Source organism: Macaca nemestrina, chromosome 4, assembly GCF_043159975.1.
Source record: "Macaca nemestrina isolate mMacNem1 chromosome 4, mMacNem.hap1, whole genome shotgun sequence".
Classification (NCBI taxonomy): Eukaryota; Metazoa; Chordata; class Mammalia; order Primates; family Cercopithecidae; genus Macaca; species Macaca nemestrina.
Genome location: NC_092128.1, coordinates 36,742,010 through 36,765,612, shown reverse-complemented (window position 1 = coordinate 36,765,612; position 23,603 = coordinate 36,742,010). Strand labels below are relative to the sequence as shown.

General features: G+C 35.7%; 1 protein-coding gene across 10 annotated transcripts in view; it reads right to left on the bottom strand.

Annotated features, from left to right (window-relative positions):
• Window positions 1-23,603, bottom strand: part of LOC105475142 (calcium dependent secretion activator 2) — a 564,483-nt gene that overhangs the window by 6,420 nt on the left and 534,460 nt on the right. For all 10 annotated transcript variants that reach the window (XM_011730292.3, XM_071094565.1, XM_071094564.1 and 7 more), the window contains one exon: window positions 19,974-20,081. In XM_011730292.3, the coding sequence (XP_011728594.2) occupies window positions 19,974-20,081 (108 nt within the window). The remainder of the gene's footprint in view (window positions 1-19,973; window positions 20,082-23,603) is intronic.

Below are 23,603 nucleotides of genomic sequence, written 5' to 3'. Positions count from 1 at the left end.
GTTTTAGGACTGAATGGACAGCCAAGCAGCAGGAAAAAAGAGGTAAATTATTTTCAAAGGAAAATTTTCTATTGGCCTGCATGTTAAATAAAAATCAAAAAGAAGATGTGTTATGCTATAAGTCATGTAGCCAATACCTAAAAATTACATTTTAAAGGAGCGATGGTAAAAAAAAAACCAAAAACCAAAAAACAAAACCCTACAACTTATTAAACAGTAATCCTCAATCACACCTTTATCAATTAAATATTTACCAAGCTCTTTAAAACCATCTAAAATAAAGATTCATTGAGATCTTAGGAAGAAACATTATAAAGATTGAATTCTTATAAGAATCACAAAATAGGTGTCAGTTGACCAAATTATGAATGAAAAGGATGTGTTTCATTTTGTAGTTTTGGAGGTTCCATAATTTTTCTGTTTATTACAACTCTCTTAAGAGAAAAACTGAAATTCTTCTTTAATGCATTTTTCTGCTCCTATATGTCTGTCAGTCGAGTAAAAGAAAATGTTGTTCCTATTTTCAAATAAGACAATCTGCCATTACAAATGACATTTTTAAGGGATACAGTGAATCAGAGCTAGGTTTTGATAACACTCTAAGAATAATGCTACTCATTCAGACAAAAGTGAGAAATATCAATGTCCACTCAGCATTTAGGAAATGACAAAAGAGTTTTTTAAAGACAAGAGATTTTGTGCCTTGTTTGTATATACAAACATAGTGACAGTCCAGATCACGTATGTGTGTGCATACGTTCTTAAGAATTTAAACACAGAAAAAAAAATTAGAAAAAAAATTTTTCTACATAATAAAACCGTAAATTCAACTTCTAAAATAAATTTTCACTGATCCAAGTCTGAAATTCATCTGGATTTATATTTATAAATTGTATTGGATACAATTTAGTTTAACAAGAAATGGTATTTTAAGTATAAATTAAAAACGAATTTTACATTTTTACCATGCTTATTTCTATTAATTTGTTAGTATAATGAACAAATATGCATCAAATGAGGTAATCTAATTTAAATGGATAACTGATATACTAAATAATAGCAATCAAATGGATAAATAAAAGCTTCAAGCTTTAAAAATGTGAGATGGATCATGATTTTTAGAACATATGTTATTCCTGTACCTAATTTTGCTCCTTCCTAATAAGCACTTTCTTAATATTCAGGACATGTAAAAATTTCAGCAATAAGTTTTATAAAACAAGACAGTCATACTCCAAAATTCCTAAAAAAGTAAACTTCTAGTAAATTCACTAGTTTAACTGGCACATTAAGTCTCAAAATCTTTTATAGATACTTTAATTTCCAACATTAAATTCTATGCTACTTATTTCAAATTATTTACAGCTTCAACTTCTTGATTTCTATTTTAATACAGGCAGATGCTCACAAGTATTGGTGATATTGAATATGAGTACAGTTAATTGAGGCCCTTCCACCACACCACACTCTAGATAATTTGAAAGTGATAATATTGTCCTAATGGATGTGACTCTTAAAAATTACAGTCATTTTGCACGGGATAGTAAATTTTTCTTTCTTGTTGAAGGAGAGAAAGTATATGTACTTTACGAAGTCTATCATAACATACTAGTTACTCTGTTAGACTGCGCAGTTACTGTAACTTGGTAAGTTATATAAATTTGAGGGAAATGAACAAACTTTCTTAAAATTACTCTATATGCATCTTTATGTTCTTGAAAATCCTTATATAATTTAAAATTAACTTCATTTTTCCACCATATATAATGGCACTTATAATTAAGTGATAATTGAAAAGACATACAATGTAACACAGAAATCATTTATATATAACTTATTTAATACAATGCCAAAATGATAATTTTAGAGAAAACGAATTTGGGAATAAAATGATCTAAAATTAACTGCAAAAACAGAAAAAGAGAACTATTATTAAGTAAAATGTTTAAGCTACTTTATCATCATCTTACTTTGAAGGTCAATAAATTGTTCTATTAGCAAAAGCCTCTAAGAAAAACTTATTCTATCAAATACTAATGTATATTTTTGGCTCCTAAGTCAAAGCATTTTCAAGAGGCATTTCAGCTAAATTAAGCAAATGATTAAGGAAAACCAGCAACTTAGCTCAGAATATGTGCTGCCACTAAGAATAGGCTAACAACTACAAAAATCCCACTATGACTGCTTTCTTGTATACACTAAAACGCAGACATACACACACGCACACACACACACACACACACACACGCACACACCTTAAACAATGAAAGCCACCAAAGAGAAACCTTTAGCACCTTCTTATTTCTAGTGCTGGAATTAATATGTCCTTCTTTTGACCACTGAATAGGGTAGGTACCATTTTCTCACACTGAGAAAAAAGTCAAAGGTAGGTTCTCTTCATTCCCCAACCCCCTCCACCAAACCAAACCAAACAAAAAATTGGAAAAGGGTGAATGTGCAGTAAAGTCTCCATGTTAGAAAGCGCCTTTTCACTTTGGAAAAGTTAATTTTATAAAACAACTTGGTTGACCATTCACTTTTCCCTGTAGGGGATGAAAAGGAAGGGGTGCCGCAGCTTGCACAGAAGGTATGGGAATGGCATTACTGCTTTATTCTTTGCCTTGGTCTACACAGGAATAAAGCAGTAAGTGTATATTTTACAAATTTTTTCTACATCAATCCATGACAGCAGCCTACCGCTTTAGCAAAAATATGTTTTTTTCTTCTTTTTGTGGTTCATTCAACTCCTGTAAGGGCATGCGTTACTCACTTCATTTTCTTGAGATATCTCTTTTAAAGCAAAAATAGAAGAAAAGGAAAGGCTAGGGTTGACTCTGTGAGACCCCTGTATTTATTCACACTTATTGTGCATGACTGTAGACTGGTAAATCATATTAGCAGCCCGTCTCCCCATCAAGCTGCTACTTGCTTTCCAGCCCTGGGAAGGTTCAACAAATCAACAGGAGCACGGAAAACAGAACATCAGTCTAATCTAGTGTTTAAGGTGAAGTTTTCAAACCCAATCTAAGAAGATCTTTAGAGCAAGCAACAAGCTGAAGGGCTCAGAAGGTGGTATTGACAATGAAAGAGTGTTGAAATATTGAGAAGCGCAGCACTTGTGCATTTTTAATAACAAGAGGGTCAACAAGGACACAGCTCCCTCAGTGCCAGGAGTTGCCACTGACTATGGAAATTGCCACACCAGGGCTATAAACGCTTGCAGTTCATCAGCTTTCTTAAACAGTTCATCAGCTTTCTTAAACACCCTGAACCCCCTCAGTGGACCTTTAGTCTTGAATTAACAAACCAAAGCAATGAAAGAGGGTGCAGTCTGAATGGCTGGCATTGATCCCCAACTGTGTCAGCACTGCTACAGGCCCTGAAAAACTCTTTCCATTGTCAATAGAAATTGACAAACCTCATCTCCTAAATAGTGCAGCTGAGCCAGGCGGGATCCACGCAGCTGTAAAGGGCTCTGCTCTTGGGGCCGGGGAGCACTAACAATAGAACAAGCATGAGCTCTTTGTCAGTCCCAGACTCGGCAATTTTCTAACAAGGATTAAAGTTGTTTCTCCGCAGAGCTGGTGAAAAGAGATTTAGCAACATACCGTGCTTTCTTCATGCAAGTTAAAGAGAAGTAGTTAAGGAATTTCATTATTCTGTTGACTATTGGAAATACAAAACAAATATATTAAATATGCACTCTCCTTTTTGCCTAATTTATAGCATTTTGAGGACGATTCAATTAAATATAACACGTATCGCCTGGAAACAAGCACTTCACCTTTATTTTGGAAGTTTTATTTTCAAAAAGTCCAGCTGCTTGCCACCTGGAATGAGGTCTCAATACATACTAATGCACAATGCCTTTAGACCCTCCAAGGCTGATATTCCTAAATCTGAATCACAAGACCACATAGGGTTTCTATATCATGGCTGCTTCAAGCAAATGATTTTTGTCAGAATGCAGCTTCTGATGATGATGGCAAGGTAAAAATAGCTGCTTCGCTAGGGTACAAATCTGTGATATATTTTCTACTTAAGTGTTTAGCTTTTTATTGATTATGAATTGGTACAACTAGCTGATGCATTTTTATTCTTCTCCAGCTACGCTTGTCTCAATAAGTGACAAAGAAAAGAAAAGAAAAAGAACCAAAGAACCAACACTTTTTAGTGAATTAAGACATGAAATGGCCATGTTTCCATATTATGTATTTCTTCATTTATTTCAAAAGAATCTGTATGTTTAGCAATTGTTGAGCCGTTGTGTTAAAATGAAATAACGCCTAGAAAATCTCACCTTAGGAAATACATACCTTTTAAATATAAAGTTAAATTAAATGAAAGAACAAACAGTACTTTTTAAATAATGAAGGCTTGGATAAATTTGATAAATATAAACCATCCTGTAAGATCATTTAGTAGTTTTAAAGAGCAACAAAATATTTAGAAACATTAATGCACTACAATTCACCAGTATATTAAAAAGTAAATATGAATGTTTCATTATACATTGAGTGTTCATTTTGTCAACAGTACATCTATTCAATGTAACTAAATGTGTGGCTCTGTTTCACTCATTTCTCATGTCTAAGCACTAAAATGCAAATGTTATATTAATGGTAAATTTAATATAATAATATCAAGGTTCTTCCACCCTGTTAAATGCATCCCACTGAAACTATCATACCTGGTTCCATAAAACCAGGCACAAGCATTTTGCAAGTTTTGAGTGTGAATACTTTCCTGGCTTGGAATAGGAATAAGGGCTATATTTAAGGAAAAGTGAAACCAGCCTATTAGGGTTAAAAATACAGGAAGTGTTTAACCCAACCTATGCCAGTCACATTCCCAGCTCGATCCAGAGGCACTCATGGTGGGGAAAGAGAAGAGACTTGCATCTGGACATGGCAGCTGTGGGCTGGTTGTCAACACACCAGAGAAGATCACAAATGCAGATCCCGTGAGGGTAGGCAGTGCTAGCCCCTTTTACGCTACTATTTGCTTGATTGAGCCTGTTACACACCTTCTCTATGCCTCAGCTTTCTCATCTGTAATATGTGGGGTAGATTATATGAATCTATCTTTAAAATACTAAGATTTGAATGCTCTATAGAAATACTGAGTTTAAATTTGACTTAGAGGAAAAGGCATGGTGAGCTTGTGATTCTTGTAAAAATGAATGGAAGAGAAAAACCCAGTTGTCATTCTGTTTTTACAGAACGACAGAATTCTTCCAGAATAAAGAAAAATCATCTAGAGTTCCAGAACTTTCTATTGTCTTTTTTTTTTTTTTTTTTTTTTTTTTGAGATGGAGTCTCGCTCTGTCGCCCAGGCTGGAGTGCAGTGGCACGATCTCAGCTCACTGCAAGCTCCGCCTCCTGGGTTTACGCCATTCTCCTGCCTCAGCCTCCCCAGTAGCTGGGACTACAGGTGCCCGCCACCTCGCCCGGCTAGTTTTTTTTGTAATTTTTAGTAGAGACGGGGTTTCACCGTGTTAGCCAGGATGATCTTGATCTTCTGACCTCGTGATCTGCCTGTCTCGGCCTCCCAAAGTGCTGGGATTACAGGCTTGATCCACTGCGCCCGGCCCTGTTATGTTTTTAACTTATTCATCTGGCCTCTTAATGTATAGACATAAAAATGAAACAATAAAGTATACTGAGGAATGAGATTTATAAAGGACTGTGAATTACAGATACTGTTTTTATTAGTATTATTTTTATGAATTCTAATTATAAAGGCATCTGATATTTATTTTATCCTTCATAGGAAGTGCAAGTGATTCAGTTAAAATTTCATTTAGGCCAGTGCAGTGGCTCAGGCCTGTAATCCCAGCACTTTGGGAGGCAGAGGTGGGTGGATCACTTGAGGCCAGGAGTTGGAGACCAGCCTGGCCAACATGGCGAAACCTTGTCTCTACTGAAAATATAAAAAATTAGCTGGGTGCGGTGGCGTGTGCCTGTAATCACAGCTACTTGGGAAGCTGAGGCAGGAGAATCACTTGAACCTGGGAGGTGGAGGTTGCAGTGAGCTGAGATCGCGCCACTGCACTCTAGCCTGGTTGACACAGCGAGACTGTCTCAAAAAACAAAACAAAACAAAACAAACAACAAACAAAGAATTCATTTAATTATTATGATAACATTGATGAAGTGGGTGTAATTATTCCCATTTTGCGTGTCTGGAAACCGAGTTTACACAGACACAAAACTGAGTTTAGATTAAGCAATTTACTTATTCAAGTTTATACAGCAAGTATGACTTAAGTGGTAAAGATTTATATCTTATATTTATACTCCAGAGTCTGTGCTCATAACTCCTGTGTTATTACACTTCTCTTTAGAAGGACATCTGGATTTCTGTTTTGTCAATAACACCTTTGATTCTTAAGAGCAGTTCGGTGCTTCTAGCAGAAAACTAGGAAAAGTGTCATTAGCATTCATGGTCCTTACTGACAGTCACTGTAACATAGGATTGTGCACAAATAGAGAAGGTACCTATTAATTATTTTAAAAAAAACCATTTAATTTGTTTTGCAGGTTGAAGCAGTCCACATTTCTAAAGATTAAACAATTCTGTAAATCCAATAATGTAATATACAATGTAAATAAATTCTTTGAAGAATCACACTCCTTATTAGGATAACCAGTCAAATGGCTATTATGCTATACATCTCATATACTCTCTTAAGATGCATTTTAAAGTGCTATACACCATAATGATTAAAAATACTGGAAAATATTTGTTCTACTGTAGCAAAACAACGCAATGTGGAAAGAAGATCCTTGGTTCATCCATAGTAGAACTCTATATATGGGACTTTCTTCATCATCTTTTTTTTTTTTTCAATCAGAACAGAGAAGCATGCAATTCATGCTGCTTTTTTCCATGTTGAATAAAGTCATATTCAGGGCAATTTTCATTTTTTAACTCCATCAGGAAGTTTGCAAATTAAGAATATCATGTCTATTAAGGAATGAAAAATGTAAAAAGTGCTAACATGGAGAAGGTTGGTATAAAATAGGTGCCTAATAAATGCTTGTTGAATGCTGAAAAAACTTCCCTATCTTTGGAGTTCCATACTTCATCTTTTAAAAAATACTTGAATATAATAACAGAGATATTTACAGACAAATTAGATCCTCTTCAGTTATATAACAGAATAAGTTCAAAAACAGGACAAGTTCCGTAAATTGGGAACTACAAAAGCTCTTTTCAGTTCACTACTACTTCCAAAATTCCCTTCATTCCAAGATGTCCTCAAAGTAATAAACTATCTCTTTCTTCAAACTACATGAAAAGTATTTAAAAAATACTGTTCTTTATTATTAAATAAGCAAGTGCCTCTGCAAGTTTATTCTGTGGCTCCTTTCCTAGTACTAAAAAGACTAGTAATTATAAAGGGAAAATTTCAGACAATCAGTTGTTCTCCCCTCCCTTTCTTAGTGTCCTTGATGGGCTGCATACTGGTTTGGCTAATCTTTTGAGTGAAGTGACTAGTTAATGGTTTGGCTCATTGATAAATCCAGTTATAATGGTGTGTGTACTAATTTGGGGTGTAAACATCATCTTTATGAACGATTCCTTTAGGCAGTATGACATTTTCAGCTGGTTGACTTATTTTGAACATAGTATATAAAATTTTGGTAAATATTGCATTTTAAATCCATAATATAGGATTTACATAAAAGTATATTGGGCTCTTGGAACTGCTATTAAATGGTACAACTTAGTCTTGAGATAAAACTCACACCTGAGAATCAGCTGTTAGCAGGTCTTTCTGCTTCAGTTTCCTTATAAAAATGGGACACATTCCAAAATCTTCTTTTAAGAGTTTCCTAAGGACAGGAGTAGACAGCTACCTTTCTGTCTCTGAGTCCCGGTGCAGTCCCATGGGAACCTTTTTCAGCAAAATGACCCACCTGCAGCTCTGCCACATGCTAGGCTTCTCTATATCCTCGGTCTCTGGGCATGCCCATTCCTCTGTCGGGACTTTATTCCCAACTACATCTCCCTGTCCAGATTCATGTCAGCCTTTAAGACTCAGCTCAACCATTCATTATCTCTGCTTTTTAGCCAATACTATCTCTTACTAGGTACAATTATGGGCTCACCTATTTTCTGCTCCTAGAACTCTACACAGGTGTCTGTAAAAATATTGCACAATGTAGTTTATGTCTCCCTCAATCAGCTGTGAGTATACACAAGGCTTTAACTGAATCTTACTTGTATTGCTATCTCCAGCCCTTAGTAGAATGTCTGGCACAGAGCATGCATTCAATTTTCATGAAAAGACTGCATGCATTTAAGTATTCATAAATATAAAATTATATATATATTATATCTATAATAGTAGACAGGCAGCTTTTCAATAGACAAAGGACAGATGAATACTAGAGCCAGATTCACTGTTGACTTGAATCACATATTTCCTTAATAGAAAAATAATTAAATACATGTAAAGCTGTATAAATCATTGAAAAGTAAACAGTTGCATTTGGTCAAAAAAATTTAAAACAGGACTCAAATGGGGCTTAAAATGTGACAGTCTAATTTAATTCTAGGTGATGAATGAAATAAATGAGAAAGCACTATAAACTGATAAACTTTCAAATCTATGTACATATATGAGAATACACACACACACACACACACACACACACTCACTCACTCACAAAGCTATGCTAACACTATGAGTTCAGATGTTGATGTACTCAGTCCTCCAGAGGTTATCCCCCAAGCAGGGAGCTGCCTGTCTAGCATATGCTCAGGTCTAAAGGTACTCATTCTGAGGCCATGGGGTATATTGGGAGGCATGGGTGGCTGTGCTGCCTGTGTATTTTCACCACTAAGTGACATGTCCTGGGTGCCTTCTACGCTTGTTGGCTTTGTGAGCTGTTTTTAAAGAAAGGCAGAAAAATATTGTTGTTGTGGAAATAGTGACTTCTGTCTGCAGGGATATAAGAGCTTGTTTGGGAGTTGATATAAGCCTGGCTTTTGAACTAAGAACCCAGGAAGAATAGAGAGCAAGGGTGTGTTCTTATCTCACAGTCACGTCATTTGATGCAGGTGCTAGAACTGGATACAAACTTTGTGTTGGCTCTAAACCTTTAGCAAGTTCACAATCATCCACTTGAAGCAGAGGGAGAAATAAACAACTTAATAGATTAATTATTAGTATCTATTTTGAAACAGAATTGACTTTCAGTTCACCAGAGTACTTTCATTTAAAAAAAAAATCTGTGGATAGCTATTCTTCAGATAAAAAATAAAACATTTTATGTGGAAATAAAAATTTTTCAAAAATACCCATTTGGTAAGCTCCCTTGTGGCAAGGACTTGGTCTATCTTGTTTAATACTGTATTTCCAGCCTCTAGCAAAGTGTGTGGTCTAAAAAGTGCTTGATAAATATAAGTTAAATGATTAAATAATTAATAAGAGGGGTTTCAACTTTCTATTCTCACTAGATTCCTACTGAGTCATTATGACATAGATAGCCATTTCTATGGGCAAAGCCAAGGCCTGAAGTTTTAATCTCAACATTCCCCACCATTTTTTTACACATAGTAATTGAATGATGAGTTTGTTTTCTAGATCTTATAATGTAAAACATCAATGAAATGGATATTCTACATCAATCAACATGTACTTTTACTGCCTCAAAAATAAATATTCTACATCAATAAACTTATACATTTATTGCCTATCTTTTTTGAGACGTAGTCTCGCTCTGTCACCCAGGCTGGAGTGCAGAGACACGATCTCAGCTCACTGCAACCTCCACCTCCCGGGATCAAGTGATTCTCCTGCCTCAGCCTCCCGGGTAGCTGGGATACAGGCATGTGCCACCACACCCGGCTGATTTTTGTATTTTTAAGAGAGATGGAGTTTCACCATGTTGGCCAGGCTGGTCTTGAACTCCTGACCTCAGATTATTGCCTGTCTTTAAGATATGTAGCCAGTGGGAGAAAAAGTCAACAAAAACAAATACAGGGAATATATGGAACTACAGAGGTCAGTAGAGCAAAAGTATGGGAAAGTTATATATTGGAATGAATAAATAGAAGGCTTGAAAGAATCTTGTTCAGCCACATTCAAATACTGCATCCTATCCTTGACTCTAAACCCTAAGCATGACAGAGAACACTTTGAGAAGTTTCAAAGGACAGCCACAAAGATGATTAAAGGGCTAGAAAAAAAAGGCCTACGGAGTGAAGTTAAACAAACAGGGATTATTTATCCTAGAGTAGACAAGTATGACAGGTACCTTAATAACAGTCTTCATATTTAGGAAGGATTATTCCTTAGAGGATGCTGGCTACCTGCCTTTTGTTCTCCAATAAGAGAAAAGAGAGAAATGGGTTTAAAAATCAGCATGAAGAATGTAGGTGAGGTAGGGGTGAGAACTATTTTTTTCCCCCAGTGAAATATTTTATCTGTAATAAGAGAGCAAAATTTAGATGATGTGTTATCTAGGGCTGCACTAAGATCAGGAAATTCAGGGCTCTCTCTTACAGGTTAGGTGTTTATACAAAAGTTTAAAATTATTTTATATATAGTTTCCTGCAAATGCATTCAATAATCACATGTAATGATGGTTCTGTTGCTTCCTTACACAGATTTTTTTTTTCTTTACTTGGATTTAGTCAACATTGGTGACCTGGCTGCCACTGCTGTGCCCACTTGTGAATGGTCTGACCTTGCAGAAGGTGTGATTCACAGAGGGGAATACAACAAGCCAGCATAGAAAATGGCTTTAAAGCCACCATGCCATTTGTTTAAGAAGTTAGGATGGAAGGGATGGAGGGTAGTAGCTATCTGTTCTACGAAAACATTGCAGTGGTCAACCGATAGAAATGCTGGTCTCAGGGGAAGCCTAGGCATTTCCATGAACAAGGCACTAGAGACCAGTTGAAGTGCAAGCATGCAAAGTCACAGGCTCTACATAGAGAGGTCAGAATTTCTAGACCATCTTAAAGATGAAAGATACATGAAAGCAAGGCTAAAAAACTTTCAAAATGCTCAACATGTTCCTTATAATCAATTCAACAGTCTTTTATAAAATCAGTAGAGGGAATATTCTAATTTCTTCAGTGACTTAAGCCTTTGTTGCTGACTCAGGTGGATGAACGCAAACATACATTTATGCAATTGGTGTTTAGAACAATTTCTCCATGAAAATGAAAGTTGTGTCACCTTCCATTCATCAAACACAATTTTACCATTGTTAAGAGAGCTTAGGTGATCAACATTTTTCTTTTTCCTATTCAAGCAAAATCCTCTGGTCAGTCTGCATGTGGAATTTCTTTTTTTTAATTCTAGGCACAATTAAAGGTGAGTTAAGGCTCTGGTGGAAATCTAAAGAGCATCAGCAAATCTGAGCACTGCTCAGCTTTTGAATTGCTTTTCTACTTCTCAGTTCTTTTAAATGGTTTTCTATGGCAGGAACATTTTTCTTAATTAGTCACAGCTAATTAGTGTTCTGGCATAGACAAGTAATCAGAAATGTCAGAGCTGCAAGGCTACATCTCCCTAATCCTTTGATAATAATTTAGCCTCCTGGGAGGGCCCCAAGCTGCGGTAAGTAGTGACTGACAATAAGGCAAAATTAGGTGGGCAGCAGACCATTAGGATAGAAAAATAAAAAGCACTACCAAATCCTGCTGAGCACCATCAGGCAACTAACTGCACTGCCAGATGAGGTGCCTGTTTAAGCCTGTGTTGTTAATTAGCTGATTCTACCAGACCTGCCACATATGTCCAGGTGCCTCATGCAAAGATGTGTATTTCTGGGAATGTGCCAAATGACAATTGTGTTCCATGATCACATTTCAAGAATCTAAGCAAGAAGTCCACATATTTCTTGAACATTCTTTTGAATTATCAAAGAAATAAGATCAACAAGCTATAATACACTTTCTGATTGAGTTTCTTTTAGGCAATTGGGCATGCTTATCTCAAGGTTCTCAGGTTTTAATTCACCAACAGCTCTGATTCAAATGAAGGCCTTTGGCCTCTCTGAACCACGTCTGGACTTGCCAAAGCTATTTTGGCATACACCATACATCAAAAGTTGATCCTTTTATAAATTCTTACACTTACAAATAATAACTTAACATTACAATGAGGATTATTAACTCAAGTGAACCAGACAACTGTAATTCGAGAGCAGAGGTTTTAAAGAGAAACAAACTTTAAGGAAAAAAAAAAGCTGAGGAGCAGCTCTGTATGGCATCTACTGAGGCAGAGAAGACAATACAGAAACAGGCTTGGCTATGACTATCTTAAAACAGGCCAAACAACTTCAGTTTGAGTCCAAATACCATAAGTAAACCAAAGCAGGATTATATACAATGAAACACAACAATGACAACAGCTGGAAAACAATGTGTTAAAAGCAGCTAAGTAACACGTTGCTACAACATGTGAGATGAATGAGACACTCCTCCTATCATACATATAACCAAAAAGTTAAACTTTTTATCTACCTTTAGTACACAATGAGGTACTGAGGTACACAACACAACGATGTTTAGAAATAAATTACCTCGGCTGGGCATGGTGGCTCATGCCTGTAATTCGAGCATTTTGAGAGGCCAAAGTGGGGAGACTGCCTGAGTTCAGGAGTTCGAGACCACCCTGCGCAACATGGTGAAACCCTGTCTCCACTAAAGTACAAAACATTAGCCAGGCATGGTGGCACACACCTGTAGTCCCAGTTACTTGGGAGACTGAGGAAGAATTGCTTGAGCCTGGGAGGCAGAGGTTACAGTGAGCTGAGATTGCACCATGCACTCTAGCTTAGACTACAGAATAAGACTCTGTCTCAAAAAAAAAAAAACAAAAACAAAACCCCAATAAATAAATAACCTCAAACGGCCTCAAGTACATCACTGTACTCATATCATACATCCCTTTCTACTGATGGAAAAGGAAAATAATGGCTATGACATGGGAATAATATTAGTATTTTAGTGTTGATAGGAAAATCATGGTTGGGCATACTGGTACAACAGTTAATTATTATATATAATAGTACTTTTATACAAAAATAAAACCAAAATGAAAATACCCTAATGGGAATCTATACTAATTTATGAAGACCATATAACAACTATACAGTTATTAAAAAGTGAAACATAACTGAAAAGAGGAAAACTGCTATTTTAAAACCGACATTCACATGTAAGAAAGTTTCCCATTTTTCTTTTTGAGACAGGGTCTTGCTCTGTCAGCCTCAAACTCCTCGACTTGGATGATCCTCTCGCCTTAGCCTATGAAGTAGCTAGGACTACAGGAACACACTATCACGCTAGGCTAATTTTTATATATATATATAATATATATATAAAAAATATATATAATATATATTATATATAATATAGCAACACATAACATAACATATAACATAGCAACAAATTGTTATATGTTGCTATATATATAATATAATAATATATATTATATATATAGAGAGAGTAACAATTTGTTGCTATGTTGCCCAGGATCTTCTTGAACTCCTAGACTTAAGTGATCATTCTCATGTTGACCTCTTGAAGTGTTGGGATTATAGGCATGAGCCACCCTGCCCAGCTAGAATAATTCTATATCGTGGAATTATAAGACATGCAAGAAGGCAAAGATGGTCTTCCATCTCAGTGGGTTCCAGCCTGCATTCCTAGTAAACAGGCTGATTACATACACAAAGAAACTCGCCCAAATAATATGATTGAAAAAGTACATTATCAGCGCTAAATGCATACAACCAAGTGTACTGTGAAAGTTCTATTTAATGGTCACTCTTATCTATGTTTTGTTGATTTCAATTGTGTATTGTGAAAGTTCTATTTAATGGTCACTCTTATCCATGTTTTGTTGATTTCAACCATTCTCAGGAAATCAACATAGTAATAAACAATCTTTAAATATATTAAGAATAGCAGTGTTAATCTTACCAAGAATGAGTAAATTCTCACATCAAAATGTTTGGGCACTGATGTGAAACACTAGCTCAAAAGTTCTGGGCAGGCTGGGGGTGGTGACTCATGTCTGTAATCTCAGCACTTTGGGAGGTGGAGGCAGACAGATCTTCTAGGGATAGGAGTTTGAGACTAGCCTGGCCAACATTGTGAAACCCTGTTTCTACTAAAAATATAAAAATTAGCCAGGCGTAGTGATGCATGCCTGTAGTCCCAGCTACTCTGGAGCTGAGGCAAGAGAATCATTTTAACCTGGAAGTGGAGGTTGCAGTGAGCCGAGATTGCACCACTGCATTCCAGGCTCAGTGACAAGAGCAAAACTCCATCTAAAAAAAGAAAAAAGTTCTGGGCATATCCCCCTTTCTTAAAATTTGGGAGTCCAGAGGCAAACAAGAGCATGTAAGTGCAAAATCAGTTTCATTTTGAGAAGCACATTCGGTTACAATATTTTCATTATTTTCTTTTTATCTTACACTAATAGGCTACTGAATCCATTCATATAGTATAGGTCAATTTTACTTAAAATGTTTAATTTAGAGTTTCTTTACTGGAAAGTAAGCATTCTTTTCAGAGAAAGTCCTGGGAAATTAATCCTTTATAAAATGCTGTTTGGATGAATATAACTGATTAACTATCATTTAAAGAATTACTTTAAATTTTACAAGACATCATAACATTAAAAAAATCTTGTGGAGATGAAACTCCTCCACAATTAAACATTTAATCAATTTATAACAAAGAGCATGTTTAATCTGCATGATTTACCAATTAAATATTGTACCCTGATGTGTCTTCAGCATCATGAGAGCTAAAATGAGATAGTTCCCAAGGGATTCAAGGTGGGCAGTGCCCAATAAATGCACAATGGTTTAGAGAGTTAGGTAGGTTTAGTGTCTATCTGGGAAAATAAGATGTGCTTCAGTCAACTCTCAATTACCTCCACATTTCAACATTCTTGAATCTTGGAAAATGACAAGAGAAATGCTGTTGTGGTCATTACTACAGATGTCAGTTTTGACTTCTGAAACATCACTACTTTCCAGCCCAGAGAGCCAAAGCTCTGAAGAAATGTACCGGCATCTCTGCTGGCACATGTATACCCATGTGTGTAGCTTGTGCTACATGTTCTGAAACCTAAGAGAGTGAGCAGCCACTCTGCCTAGGAAGAAACATCATAGTAGGCATTAAAAATGGAATTGAAGAATTAGAAAATCTTAGTCATACTTTTCATATTGGGATTAGGTTGAAGTTGGTTTTGATTTGATAAAAATTTTAAAAAGACTGCTGACAATGATGTCTTATGTGTTAAAAAAAAAAAAAAAAGACATTGGGGTAAGAGAGAGAGCCTCAAAGCAGAAAAACTTTCTTTTGGTATATCATGATCTTTCCTACTACAGGATAATTTCTTTCAGGTTTTCTTACCCAATAAGTCACTTTTTTAAAATTGGAAAAGTAAATGTAGCATGTAAATTATAAACTTAGCATGTGCCTCAGTGGCCACGTGAGAGGCAGAGATACCCTCTGTTTAAAACATCCTGGTCACCTGGAAACACTGAGCCTGAATACAGAGTATATGTATTGCAACTTTTTAAAAAAAAATTTGGATTTCAGAACCACAGTGATAGATATACACAATGTCATATAGCGCAGCTATTTTTGTAGATAGATTTTCTTTTCTATTAATTTACTGCACATGCTACTGCTTCTTGGGTGGGACACTTTGTTTTCACCTGGCTATCACAAAATAACTTAGAAATTACTATTCTGAAGTACAAGATCCTTTACGCAACCAGCCCAGTAATTTCTGTCATCATTGCTAACATTAAAATTGGTTTAAAATCTGGAAGAGTTTCAGAAATCATCTGGAGTTCCAGACCAACATCTTTAGTTTACATGTACTAAGTAAACTGAGCCTTACACAGATGGCATAACTTTTTCAAACTCAACCAGATATTTAATGGCAGAACTGTGGTTGGAACTCAAGTTCCTGCATTCTCGGACCAGAGCTTTTCCCATAACACTATTTTATCATTTCAAATTTTGTAAGTCAGAGGTAAGGTAGAGACAGCATAGATTTTGAAACTTGAGAATACGATTTCAAAGTTTAACTCAACAATCCACAAATCACTTAACTTCTCTGAGTGGGAGATCATTTTAACCTAAAAACAGGAATAAAATGGGATTGACGGGATCTAGCCTAGGAGCTTGGAAATGATATAGGTGAAGCACCTAGCACATTTCCTGGAACAAGGAGGTGGCCAGGGAATGGTAGTGGTGAAAGCTATGGCTATTATTTTGATAGTTTGAAAAGATTAAGGATGTACCTTAAACAAACTTAGTTTTCTCTGTTAACATCATGGACCTGCTATAATTTATTTATACTTTAAAAAAATTATTTCTGTTTTAAGCAGAAACTGTTTTGTAAATGTGACTACTTAGGAAGTGAATATAATGCCTTCACATTTGTCTTAATATTAGCTTTTGTGACCCTCAAAGGATACTTTTAATTTTAATATTTCAAGATTTGATGTAAAAATTGAAGATTATCCTATTTATGACCTTTAAGGTAATGCACATTTTATTCATTTCCTCTTTCATACTTTGACATTAGTGACTTGTTATTGGAGATGGGAATGATAGCAGCAGTGCAGAATGCTTCAGAAGCAGATTTTGTGTGGTAAATGGCTGTGTAGGTTGTACACTGAAAACTCTTGAAGATATCATTCTCATTCCTAAATAATTGGGCACAAATCTAGGGCAATGTTATGTTTTTGGTCTTAAGCAATAGCACCTTATTTAAACCAAACCCTGGGGTATTTAATCACAAAACTAAGGAACAATCAAGATGTTTAAATGATCAAAAAGTTATAGAGGTCAGGGATACTGTGAGTAGTTAGTTACTACACTCAGGGGAAGTTCCACAAACTTTTTAACATAGCCGCATCACCTGTAAAGACTATTTAGTAAAACATGCTTTCCAAAAATGTTGGGGGCAGGGTGAATATGTTTTGCACACTAATTGTTTTATATAAAAATAGTGTTATGTGTGGTATTTCCAAAACTAAGTGAATTTCTTGAAGAGTTTAAGCCCTCATGTTGCATGACCCGGAAACTGTAGCCCTTGTTTTCTTATCTGGGTTTTGTTAAAACAACTAAGTTTTAACTCATTATAATATGTGTGTAGGCATGTTTTCACTTGCATCTGAAGATAACAAGATCCATTTACTTACTTATATAGGAAATACTCTAATTGGAATAGCAAAAGTTTGTCGTGATGCCTGAATGAAATTATTCTCTTCAATCTTTATCTGTAATAGGCTAAGGTTGCTAACAGTATTTATAGGGTCATTATTTTCAACTGTTTTTTGACACCTAACAATATTATTTTAGGCTCTAGCCAAGTGGATTTCCAATAATTATATAATGTCTCTCAGTAATGATCTGTTGCTTAAGATACACATTCTACTTTACCTTTTAACACGTACTTGATAACCTCTCATTTTCTAACTGTAATTGAGGCAAATTCAGTCTTGGCTAATTAGGGGCTTTTAGATCCCCTCATACATGTTATTCTTGATGACAAATCAACAGAATTAGGGTATATTTTTATTTTTAAATAAAGTAATTAAAAATGTGCAATTTAAAAATATTAGAATGTTTAAGGACATTACAATTATTTTACAAATAACAAGTCCAATGTTCTACCGGGGATATTCAAAATACAAAACCTTCACAACCAAAACAGAATGATTGCTTATTAAGGGTTACTTTTAGACCCACAGCCATGTCAGATGCTTAGGTATTGAATGAAAGTATATATAACAAGGGCAATTAAACTAGTGTCATATTTTAATGTTGGCCTCCTTAGAGCCACTTTAGTTCCCTCTGTCTGTTATTGTTGCCACAAAGAAAGTCTTCCAAAGAACTTCAGTGAATGAAGAGGAGTTGGAAGTAGAGAATAACTTCAAGGAGAAAAAACTACCTTTATAATGAACTGATGTCAAGAATGGATTGTAGTAAATAGGTCACCAAGTCAAAAAACTGAAGATGTTCAGAAGGTTCACCCTCTCCCCTTGACAAATCTATCTACGATGGTCTACTTATAGAATGGCTTTAACTCTTCATCATAGAAGATGTGCTTTAGCTATACTAAGAAGAAACATAATGGGAATAACATCAACTCAATTTCCCTCTTCTGTTCAACAGTTTTGAAAATCACCACATTAGCAGAAAAAGTAAAAGAGAACTTGGAAATGGAACATATGCTTGTAAATTCAGAGCAATACCAAATGGAAGCAGAATTTGCTAATATGGTTTCAGTATTTTGTAAAAGAGCCAGCTGGATGGATAATTTTTCTACCCCTGCAGGGCATCAAAGCATTTAGAAAATCATTTTTTTCACACATATTAACACTTAGCTTATTAAAACAGGTGATACTTTTTATTGTAAGATGGCCTGAGTAAAGGGTAGAAACAGAAAACATGAAAGATAAGATTCATTTTGACCACCCAAACTGACAGTGAACACTGACACGAGAGACCATGGCAGAGAGGATGACGTAGCAGGACCTTCTGTAACTGCCACAGCTGAAGTGTCACCATGAAGCCCGTGAATTGCTGTTACGAAAACATTTGCAGTAACTTGCATAATTAAATGAAACTGCCAGAAAAGCATTTCTAAAATGCAGAGAAGATGTACATAAATAAATAAGCTTCAAAGCAAATATTACATTTAGGAATCTGTATTGTGGTGAATTATGCAAAGTTATGTCACAAGCAAAGTATCATTTCCTTTGAACTGACTGTAAATTACAAACGAATGACAACATTGTTATTTAAATTGACTGCTCTCTTAGTCTCCTTTATAGATACTGAATAAATGAAACATGATGATCACAGCATACAAAACCACAATCCTCATTTCTAGGCATTGTCATGCCTAAATGAAGACCTTAGTGCTGATAAAACTGTAATATTGCATATTTAGCACACATCAGTACTTTATATACAGATAAAAATGTTCAACAGCAGAGTGGCAGACACTGGGTTTACTGTAGCTTATTTGTTTAACTGTAGAATATCATATTGACTCAAAACATCTTATAGTAGGGACCACATCCATTAGAACATGATTCGGTTTATGGAATGCTACAAAAGGCAAGTGAAAAGATGCTGAATACCATAGTAAAATTATTATTATCTAGCTTGTTATAACTAACCTCAGGTTTTTGAGACTCATTCTAATGGTGACAATTTTCATGTAGAAAAGGAAGCTAATTAAGGCTTCCATCAGCAGTCAAAATAAGTATAAAAATTATCAGCGATATTAGCTACAAATGAAGAGGAGTTGGAAATGGGGAATAACTTCAAGGAGAAAAAGCTTCTACCTTTATAATGAACTGATGGCAAGAATGGATTGCAGTAAATAGGTAACCAAGACAAAAAACTGAAGATGTTCAGAAGGCACCCCGCCGTCTCCCCCGGCCCACACACCAAAAAATATATCTTTGATGGTCTATTTCTAGAATGGCTTCAACTTTTTATTTTTTTATTTAGTCATTTTTTTGAGACCAAGTCTCACTCTGTCACCCAGGCTGGAGTGCAGTGGAGCAATCTTTGCTCACTGCAACCCCCGCCTTCCAGGCTCAAGTGATTCTTGTGCCTCAGCCTTTCAAGTAGCTGGGATTACAGGCATCCATCACTACACCCAGTTATGCCTTTTTTTTTTTTTATTTTTAGCAAAGACAGGGTTTTGCCATGTTGGCCAGGTTGGTCTCGAACTCCTGCCCTCAAATGATCCACTGGTCTCAGTCTCCTAAAGTGCTGGGATTACAGGCATGAGCCACCACGCCTGGCCGGCTTCAACTTTTTAGTATAGAAGATAAAGGATCATAGAAAGGAGAGTATGCTTTGCAAACATAGCATCAAAATTCAACTTTTCTCTTTGCAGTTTATCTATGGTGTCAGCATACCTTGCAAGGGAAGTTACTTACATCAAATAACTTTTCTATATACATTTCCTCATTGACCTTTTCTCGAAGAATATCTTGGTTTTGCCGAACAAACATAATATAGGTGTCTGCCAGATCCATTCCTGGTTTCTGTTGTGAAGGAAAAGCAGGGGGAACAAAATAACATCAGGTCTCAATTGTGAAATTATTATTTAATCACACCCTGAAATATAATTTGAAAACTTACAGTCATAACATGAGCTTAAGACTAAACCAACAGTGAGCATCTTCAATACATTCCATAATTAAAGCAAATAAAAGTTTATTACTAATGTTCACAACTTGAGATCAAATTGAAAATACAGAGTTGTAGATCTGTAGATATCTTTTTTGTTTGTTTGTTAAATGGCTATCTTGAAAGGCCCGTATGTCAAGCAGTATACATGAACAAATTTTTCCAAAAATTTTCCATGTGTAATTAAATTTATCAATTGCAAATACAATTTACTTTGCATCATCTCTGGCTGGCTTATCAATAATATTTAAAAATGTGTGAGTACCATGGCTCATGCCTGTAATTTCAGCACTCTGAAAGGCTGAGGCAGGTGGATCGCTTGGGTCCAGGAGTTCAAGACCAGCCTGATCAACATGGTGAAACCTCCTCTCCACAAAAAATAAAACATAAAAAAAAATAGCTGGGCGTGGTGGTATGCGCCTGCAGCCCCAGCTAGCTAGGAGGCTGAGGAGGAAGAATTGCTTGAGCCTGGGTGGTTGAGGTTGCAGTGAGCTGTGATCGTGCAACTGTACTCTAGCCTGGGCAACAGAGCCAGACCCTGTCTCAAACAAACAAATGAAACAAAATAAAACCAAACCAAAAAGTGTTAGCTTTCCTTAGGGTGCCTCCCTCAACTATTATGGGTGTTCAAGGAATACAAACTAAATTTTTTTATTAAGCTGAGTAACTTATGAGGAAGATATTGGGGAAAAGATTTAATATATTACAAAATGAAATATAAAATATCTTGTGGATTATCCATTGCTTCTACTCAATATTTACCAATATTATCTGAACAATTTATTTCCTTTTAGAAATGTGGTAAGAGTATCAATGAACTAGTTTCCTATGTAGAGCCAAAGATGTGGATTAAATACCTTTCCAAAGTTATCTAACATTTGGTGTCTTCTGATAGTAGAGGAGGTAATACAATTTCTCCTTGCTATAGATGCTACAAAGTCAGTACTAGGAAGGGATAGACGCCTGCATGGCTGCTAAAGACTTTTTCTTCTTGATTTATATTTAGCTCTTTCTTGAACTTCATGTAGCTGGACTAGATAATGAAAACTCTTGCTTGTGTCATCTACACCTGGGGTTGGTTCCTAATCTGTATTGAATTATTGATTAGAGTATGACATTAATAAGAACAAAATGATAAATATCTATCATTATGCATATCTGCTACCAGTTAGATAGGTAGATCTATTAGATTAGGTAGATCCATCTACCTAATGATAGATAGGTAGAACTGATGCCCAAATAAGTCAGTTAGCCTTGCATCATTTCATATTCACAGAGCACATCTATAACCTTTGTCAGCAGACTCATTTGCAAAAGTAAATATTATAAGAAAATTAGGTGAAAGAGGATACGGGCCATTTAACTATTACCATTGCTGGAAAAAACAACTCAAGGTATACATGTGAGTGATGCTAGGACAGTGGTCACATCTTCTCCCTAAATGAAACAGAGTTCTTGCCATTTTTTCTGGAGGGGTCATATTTATATAACATAATAAAATTTTCCATCTCTTAACCAATATATAGTATAGGCAATGAGCATGTCTTACTTATTCCATTTATAAAAAATAATTTGATTTTTTTGTTACAAAGTTATTTCTGTGCAGTAAGAATTACTGCAATTTCTTACTGCTCTTATATGTAGCCTAAAGGTCAATATATACCACATAAATTCAAGGATCCTTTCAACATCACCCTGATACAACATTAGCTGTAACTTGAAATAACTATATAAATGTCTTTACTAGTCTTTCCTTTAATAGCATTCATACACAATGTTGGCAGTCTATTTTCAATCTAATGGAGGCAACTTATCAAATTCATTCCTTCACTATTCTAATAATTCTCATGAGCAATGTTTGAAAGTTTAAACAATTACAGATAGTCAATAAAAAAGCTAGACTGTTTTCTTCTTTGGGGCAGGGGAGATTATACATTAGTTTTTCCAGTGAAGAGGCAGGGTAATTTGTACAAAGATTACTACTATTAATACTTGAAGGAGGCCGGGCGCAGTGCTCATGCCCTGCAATCCCAGCACTTTGGGAGGTCGAGGTGGGCGGATCAAGAGGTCAGGAGATGGAGATCATCCTGGCTAACACGGTGAAGCCCCAAACCCCGTCTCTATAAAAAAAATTAGCTGGGTGTGGTGGCTTGCACTTGTAGTCCCAGCTACTTGGGAGGCTGAGGCAAGAGAATCGCTTGAACCCAGAGGCAGAGGTTGCAGTGAACCGAGATTGCACCACTGTACTCCAGCCTGGGTGACAGAGACTCCGTCTCAAAAAAAAAAAAAAAAACTTGAAGGAAACTAACTCCTAAGATACATATTTCTCTCTGTGCCTCTCAAACTTTGTCAAAACACTGAAAATGAGAACATTCAGAAAACCTACTGCTACAGAACAAAAATGATATAAGAATGATTTTCAACACACAATAGCAAGTTAGCTCAGTATCTGAGTTTCAGGCAAGTACCCAGAAACAGGATGCTGTAATGGACAAAATACCAAGGTAGTTGGGTACAGCCCAGTTGAACTGGAAGTTGAAGAACAGACAAATGGGAGGCTTGTCTTTACTACTATTTCTCCCCACCCCAACCCCATTTGTGTTTCCATCCTTTAAAGGCCACTGCTTAGACATTCAGTTCAGTCAGTCACTAGACCTATCAGTCTCAGTGGAAACTAAGTTATAGCCAGGGAGACTGAATAATAATAACTTTAAACATTCACCATAGACACTAGGGTAATTTCTTTTCTGTTTCCTTGATCACTTATGAGATTAGACTATCATGAAACACTGTCCAGGAAGAGTTTATCTTCCACCATCTAAAACTAACAAACGGTTTACAGTTTAAGCCTGAAAGAAAATGAAATGCTTTTCCCTATTAGCAGATCCAAGGGCTATAATACTGAAATTTCTAAGTTGAGACAGTTCTACAACTTTATAAGGAAAGAAAAATCTCTGGTTGAGGATATGAGTTTGTTGTAAAAAATTAAGTGTTTCCTTTTCTTTTTAAAATTGCATTTTCTTCCGTTTTGGCAAATTAAGATCCACTTGCCTAAAAAGCAAACCCAGGATTCTTACATTCTTCATTGGAATTATTTCCTTCTTTATCATTGAGCTGTTTACTTATTCTTGAAACTGTGACATATGGGAATTTCACACCTAGTGAATATATTTTCATGTAGCTTGTGGCATGAGTGTATAATCATTAAAAGAATATACATAAGTAAGAGTAACTGCAACAGCTGGTGACATTTACCAATTAGAATTATAGTTCTTTAAAACACTTTATCCTTCATTTGGTATATGAAGGGTAATTATCTCTGATAAATTGCTGAAAAAGATGTAATTTTCCTTTTAAACAGTTTCTACATACAGTAC